General features: G+C 52.1%; 2 protein-coding genes across 3 annotated transcripts in view; one reads left to right on the forward strand and one right to left on the reverse strand.

Annotated features, from left to right (window-relative positions):
• On the forward strand, positions 1-2,362 carry GPS2 (G protein pathway suppressor 2). Its single transcript, XM_011994598.1, has 10 exons — positions 1-74; positions 436-545; positions 630-742; positions 874-953; positions 1,045-1,127; positions 1,309-1,462; positions 1,561-1,650; positions 1,740-1,819; positions 1,903-1,998; positions 2,183-2,362. Exons 1-10 carry the CDS (start codon positions 20-22, stop codon positions 2,264-2,266), a joined length of 945 nt encoding a protein of 314 aa, XP_011849988.1. The 5' UTR covers positions 1-19; the 3' UTR covers positions 2,267-2,362.
• Positions 2,363-2,564: 202 nt separating this feature from the next.
• Positions 2,565-7,013, reverse strand: part of EIF5A (eukaryotic translation initiation factor 5A) — a 13,925-nt gene continuing 9,476 nt past the window's right edge. Inside the window, exons 1-6 of one of the 2 annotated variants that reach the window (XM_011994600.1) lie at positions 6,755-6,964; positions 5,531-5,716; positions 4,192-4,296; positions 3,841-3,972; positions 3,365-3,438; positions 2,565-3,194 (exon numbers count right to left, since the gene is read on the reverse strand). In XM_011994600.1, coding sequence (XP_011849990.1) covers positions 3,376-3,438; positions 3,841-3,972; positions 4,192-4,296; positions 5,531-5,695 — 465 coding nt within the window. In that variant the 5' untranslated portion in view covers positions 5,696-5,716; positions 6,755-6,964 and the 3' untranslated portion in view covers positions 2,565-3,194; positions 3,365-3,375. Of the gene's footprint in view, positions 3,195-3,364; positions 3,439-3,840; positions 3,973-4,191; positions 4,297-5,530; positions 5,717-6,754; positions 6,965-7,013 lie in introns of those variants that run through there. The other variant, XM_011994599.1, reaches the window with a different exon arrangement.

Here is a 7,013-nt window from a genome sequence, read left to right on the forward strand (position 1 = left end):
CCCCAAGCTTTCCAACGCCATGGCCAGGGCGCTGCACCGGCACATTATGATGGAGCGGGAGCGCAAGCGGCAGGGTGAGCCGGGGCCATAGCGGGGGGGACACACGGCCCAGAATGGCTCCTGTACCTCAGGGTTGGCCTCAACCCAGCGGCCAACCAGTGAGCCCGCTGCCGAGCGCAGAGGAGGGAAGGAATAGCCCCGTTGTGGTGGGATTTAAGCGTCCTGGTCCACGCTCCAGAACCCTTGAGACGGGAAGGACCTTGGAGAGCACCTGATAAAGCCTCTCCGTTCCCTATTGCAGCGATGGGGGAGCTTGTCCCCTCGAGGCAAAGAGCGCACAGGCGTGTTGGGATGACTGGGTTTTGCTGGTCTTCAATCTAACGTTGGAACTGTTTTCACTACCCTGCCTCTTCTTCATTCTGCCTGATTCTCCAGAGGAAGAAGAGGTGGATAAGATGATGGAACAGAAGATGAAGGAAGAACAGGAGAGAAGGAAGAAAAAGGAGATGGAAGAGAGAATGTCACTAGAGGAGACCAAGGAACAAGTAAGCAGTCCCTTGAACTCTCCCAGCTTTGATTTCTTCCCTTGACTCTCCCTGCCTCCATCTTCTCTTCCCACTCCCTCCCAGATTCTGAAGTTGGAGGAGAAGCTTTTGGCCCTACAGGAAGAGAAGCATCAGCTTTTCCTGCAGCTCAAGAAAGTTTTACATGAGGAAGAAAAACGGAGGCGAAAGGAACAGAGGTGGGATCAGAGTGCTAAAAACTGAAATGGGGGCCAAGTGGAACTGGGATGAAGTAATAAAAGGACTAGTGTTTAATGGCGAAAGAGAAGGCATCTGTCCTTGGCTTTGACCTGCCTTCCTCTCACTCCAGTGACCTGACCACCCTGACATCAGCCGCATACCAGCAGAGCCTGACTGTCCACACAGGAACTCATCTCCTCAGCATGCAGGGTGAGGACTAAAGAGACCACCTGATGGAACCGGCCTTCTTACAGGTTGCAGCCTCCCATTTCAGCATCATGAAGCCTTTCTCCCTTTCTAGGGAGCCCTGGAGGACACAATCGCCCAGGCACCCTCATGGCAGCTGACAGAGCCAAACAAATGTTTGGACCCCAAGTGCTTACGGTGAGAGTAGGATTGGATGCCCAGCCCCTATTGCTTCCATCCATGCATCCTTGCCACCAGTATTCAAGTCACAAACATATCAAGCACTTAAGTTTAGGGGGAAATGGGGCATACAGATATACACAAGTCACTGGGTTTCAGCTTTCAAGTTTATAGGCGAATTCTCATTCTCCCTCCTTAGACCCGGCACTATGTGGGCTCAGCAGCTGCTTTTGCGGGGACACCAGAGCATGGACAATTCCAAGGCAGTCCTGGTGGTGCCTATGGGACTGCTCAGCCCCCACCTCACTATGGGCCCACACAGCCAGCTTATAGTCCTAGTCAGCAGCTCAGAGGTGAGTAATAGGAGGGATGGGGCTTGGCCTTCCTCAACGTCAAAGGAGGAATGCCATTGAGTAAAAGGTTTTAATGGCTCTGTCTTTTCCTTTCTCAGCTCCTTCAGCATTCCCTGCAGTGCAGTACCTTTCTCAGCCACAGCCGCAGCCCTATGCCGTGCACGGCCACTTTCAGCCCACTCAGACAGGTGATAACATCCCATGCAGGAGCTCTAGCTCTCTGGGTCCTCCCCTCCCTATTTCATTCTCATCTCACATGTCCCTCTTCCCCACGTAGGTTTTCTCCAGCCTGGTGGTGCCCTGTCCTTGCAAAAGCAGATGGAACACGCTAACCAGCAGACTGGCTTCTCCGACTCAGTGAGTATGGCACCTTGGGAGGTCAGGGTTAGGGATATGTTAAGGGAAGCTTCAGTATGCCTCAGGCCCTCTCTTCTCTGCAGTCCTCTCTGCGCCCCATGCACCCCCAGGCTCTGCATCCAGCCCCTGGACTCCTTGCTTCCCCACAGCTCCCTGTGCAGATGCAACCAGCAGGAAAGGTAAGAATGATAATAAAATTTACCTGTCAGAATCCCTACACTAGGGATCCAGAAAAGCAGGATTAGGTAGGACCGGTGGCCCACATCACCTGGTTTTTCTTCCTCTCTGGGGGTGGTTACCAGTAGGGCATTAAGTGGGAGAGTACGCCCAGTGACAAAGCCCTCTTTTCATCACCACCGCCAGTCGGGCTTTGCAGCTACCAGCCAACCTGGCCCTCGGCTCCCCTTCATCCAACACAGCCAGAACCCGCGCTTCTACCACAAATGACCATCAGATTATATCTTCAACATCATGTCCCCTGCCCCACTGTGGGTGAGGGTACCCCCCGTGTGTCCCAGGCCAATAAAATCTACCTGCCACTGACCCTGGCTGCTGCTGTTTGTGTTGCCTCCCACTCAACTGTCTGGAATAGGTCAAGGCTGCTTGGGGGGTGGGGGGATGACTGGCAGGTCCACAGCAAGTCAGTGATAGACAGCGGGTTCCCATGAACTCAGTGGCAGAGTTCAGTCTTTTTGTAGCTTCCAAATATACCCATTTAATTCAAATAAGCAGCTGAGTTGGGGGCTTCATATTAAACTTGTAGTTTTATTCAGGTTTGATTTTAACAAATGTGTCGGGGAGAGAGCCCGCAGGGAAGGGTAAAGCCCACGGGGGCAGGGCCCTCCCAGATGCCTGAGGAGGGGGCAGGTCCCCTCCCCTCTCCTCCTCTTCCCTCCCCATCTAAAGGGGTTTGGGGAGAGACACAGGCAGGGGAGGGGGCTGGTCCCCAGTCTGTTGGGGTGGTGCTCAGGGTAAAGGGCTATGGGCAACAGGGGACCAGACCAGGGCTGAGTGGGGAGGGCACAAGGACCATTTGCCAGAATCCACCACTTTCTGATTCCAGATTGAATTAAAAAAAAAAAAAAAAAAAAAAACCACAAGCAGCACCCACCCCCTTCTCCCCCACCAGGGCTGTAGTGTGAGGGGAGAAGAGGAGGGCAGCTTCACCAAGGCCACGGCTTTGCTTGCTCCTGGCCAAGGGAGCTAGGTGAAGGGGAAGGGCTCCCCGACAGATTGAGGGGGTGGGGAAAACCAAAATAAAACGTCAAATAAATCGTGTAGGAGTCGTCCAGCCTACGACCAGGCCAGAGCCGGGCCAGGCTGGGGGAGGGGGCCTCTGCAGGTTCAGAGGATCACTGCTGCCACCACCGCCACCCTAGGTAGGAGAGAGAAATTAGTAAGATAGGATAATACCTTCAACAGGAAGGATAGGGAGGACAGGGCCAGGCTAGGGGCACAAAGTAAGCCTGGAACAATTAAGACTAGAGCAGATCTGCTGAGGACAACAAAATGTGAAGGGGACAGTGAGGGATTTGTCACACTCACCTGGGAGCCAGTTATTTTGCCATGGCCTTGATTGCAACAGCTGCCTCCTCTGTCATGGCAGACAGCACCGTGATCTGGAGGAGCAAGAGAGCCAGGAGATGTCTGAGCTCAGGAAGAAACGTACAGAACAAAGCTGAGCACAAAAGCAGGGAGGGGGCCGGGCGTGGTGGCTCACGCCTGTAATCCCAGCACTTTGGGAGGCCAAGGTGGACGGATCACGAGGTCAGAAAATCAAGACCATCCTGGCTAACATGGTGAAACCCTGTCTCTACTAAAAATACAAAAAATTAGCCGCGCGTGGTGGCGGGCTCCTGTAGTCCCAGCTACTCAGAAGGCTGAGGCAGGAGAACGGCGAGAACCCGGGAGGCAGAGCTTGCAGTGAGTCGAGATCGCGCCACTGCACTCCAGCCTAGGCAACAGAACAAGACTCCATCTCCAAAAAAAAAAAGAAAAGAAAAAGCAGGGAGGCACCATACCAGGATCTCTTCTCCACAGTCGTACTTCTGCTCAATCTCCTTGCCAAGGTCTCCCTCAGGGAGACGAAGGTCCTCTCGTACCTCCCCACTGTCCTGGAGCAGTGATAGGTACCCATCCTGGATGCCAATCAGCTGGGGGCAGATAGGGAAGGAAGCTGAGGTAGTAGGCCCAAGGAGGCTGAGAGTAAAGGCTCTGATAGACAAAGTGGAGTGATAGCAAACTAATACCAAATACCCTCTCCTGCCATTTCCTTCCTCTCCCAGCACAAGCTCTCCTGGTCAGTCCCTATCCCCCAACTTCTCCCTCCACCATGAACGGCTAACCCATCCTCATCCAAACCATCTACATACCTGGAAGTCATTCCTTTTGATGTTGGGGACATCCATGTTATGAGTTGACGGGCAGATATCTTCATATTTTTTCCCAGTGAAGATGTCAATGCCAACCAGGTGGACCTGTATATGAGCATCACAAAGAGAAACCCAACCGAACTCTTAAGACGGAGGAAACAAAGGCGCCAAGTGACCTTGCCTGATGAGGGAAGTCAGACTACATTGTTGGGGCAAAGACTGGAGTATTGGAATTGAACCAGTCAACTCAAGAAACAGTAAAGCCTCTTAAAGAAAACAAAACAACAGAGGCTAAAAAACCACCGTTGAGATTGGGGTTGACAGCACAAGAGAAAACTGCATGGCAGGCTTAGAGAAGACGGTTACCTTGATAAAAGATAAGATGCTAGGAGTCTAGGGTAGTGGGAGGAGTCTGGGTAAAAGTTTGGAAGAGTTTTCTGGACACCAGGAGAAGGAGCTGAGAAATTGGGAAATAAGGAAGGTAGAAGGGGAAAGATAAGAAAATAAGAAATGTGAAAGAGCTGAAGAGAAAAAAGGACTTGCAGGGAGATCAGAAATAACTATGTAGCTAGAAAATAAGGAAGCCAGAAGAGCACAGAGAAGGATCCAGACACTAGGGAATAACCCAAGATCAGTGTCAAGTCAAAAGATGGAAAAACTGATTAAGGAAAAACACCACAAGAAACTCAACAAGAACGAACCAAGTTGAAGTTCTAAAGAGACAGGAAAAATCTGAGGTGATGAGGGAAGTGCTAGCAAGAATGTTAAAACCCATGACAGCATGGAGGCTCAAGGAACCCAAGGAGAGTGGGATGGGGCAGGTAGGGGCAGTTTGATTCTGCATCAGAGTTCCAAAGGGAAAGCTAGAACTGGGGAATGAAGCAGCAAGGAGATCTGAAAGCTCAGAATTAACGCAGGAGTCCCTCCAGGGGAAGGCCACATTCTGGTAGAATTGGAGAAACCCTGGGCAACATGATGGAAACAACCAGCTACAATGGCTCAAGGGAAGAAAAAGTGAAAACCAAGAATAAGGAAGGAGCAACTGAATAGCTAGAGCATAAAGGCCTACCAATTGAAGTTAAGAGACTGGCACAAAGCTGGAGAAACGGAGGGACTACCAGATAATGATGGGGGGACAGAAGGGTAACCACAGAAGAGGCTGAAGACTGGGGAGCAGGTGTAGTTGTCTGAATGGGTATGAAGGCTGAGTGCTAAACAAAAAGAATCAGACAGTAAAAGCAGAGTTAAAGGAAAGTCAGCACTGTTGGCAGCTTGCTGCTGGGAGCGCCAAGGATACTGGAGGCACGGGGAAGGCAAGATATGGAGGTGAAATTCTAACCTTGGCGTGGCCGTGCTTGCCAGTCTTCGAAGTAGACATCTCGACGATCTTACATGGCCGGCCTTTGAGCACCACAAAGCCATTCTTACGTAATGCTGAGCACTGCATTGGGAAGGTGGCTGAGGCCCCTGCATCTCCTGTCTCGAAGTCCAAATCATCTGCCATTTTAAGAGGCTTCGATTCCAACTAGAGCCAAGAAGAGAACTGAAGTGAATAAGCATGGAGGTTAACAGGACCTCCAATCTATCCCATTTCTCTCTAGAAACATTTTCCCAACTCTTTATTCCATTACCCACCTAAAATAAAGTCAAAGTTCCTGAACTTAAAATACTGACTGGGCTCAAATATACTCAAGAACTGGTGTGTGTATGGGAGGGTGGAATAGCTGGTTTCTCCCGCATAAATCAAAGTTAGAGTGGTGGCTTGGGAAAGGAAGGCTCTAGGGAGCTGGAATGTCAAATCTCAGAGATGAGAAAAGGCCTACTTCCTGGGAGGGGGGAGGACTCAGGTGTTACTTGCCACTGAAACCAACCACCCCTCTTCCCCACACACAGCCAGGGCTATAATTAGGTGAGCAGCTATGATCCAGCAAAAGGGCAGGGCTAATGTGGGGGGGAGGGTGGAGACCGGAGGACAAGGCCCCACCCATCTGTTACACCGCCCCCCCTCCATCCACACACAAACCAGTCACTGCTACAGGAAACCACAAGGCCTCTTTGGGGGATTCCCGCCTCGCCAACATGCACTTGCAACAAGCCAAGGGGGAGAAAGCAAAGTTGTTTCCGAAATGATCCCCCTGCCAAACACCTCGATCTTGGTTCCCAAAGAGAACCCAGGAACCCAGCCTCTCCTGGAAGGCCCTCCCACTTTTCCCAGGATGCATCTGTCCTGTCGGCTTTTCAGGCCGGGCCAGTACAGTCAGTAGAAAGTGGGAGAGGTGGGGGGTGGTGAATGACAATAAAATGAAAGCAAAAGGTTGGTAGTAGTGAGTAGTAGAAAATCATACTAGGCTAGTAGAGTTAAGGACTTCGAAACCGTGGAACTCCCAAACCAGTTACAACGGGAAGACAGTGACAAGGTGAAGAATGCCTATCACGGTGGGAAACTCATCTGCCGGAGACTTGAAGGCGCTGTCCGCCCGGGCCGACAGAAGAGTTGGGCTCCTGTCCAAACGCCCTGTTTCCCCATTTCTCCGGCCTCCCAGCTCGAAGGAGTGCCACTTACACCTGGCTGGCCGCCACACTTCACAGGAGGGTTTTGCAGGAAAGCTCCAGGGGCCCTTGAGGTTGGGAAGCGCTAACATATGCCAGCAGCATGCCCTCCGGGGTGATCAGGACCCGAGCCTCCGGCTTCTCCCACTTCTCAAAATCCCAGGCCCCCTAGGACACCCCGCGAGGGCCAGCTCTCCCCGCGCTAGGGGTTGCCGGCTCCTGCAGACCATGTGGCCGTTCTGGGCTTCCGGTGGCCGGGACCTGGGGGGGAG

The sequence above is a fragment of the Mandrillus leucophaeus genome, unplaced genomic scaffold (genome assembly GCF_000951045.1).
Source record: "Mandrillus leucophaeus isolate KB7577 unplaced genomic scaffold, Mleu.le_1.0 Scaffold46, whole genome shotgun sequence".
Taxonomy (NCBI): Eukaryota; Metazoa; Chordata; class Mammalia; order Primates; family Cercopithecidae; genus Mandrillus; species Mandrillus leucophaeus.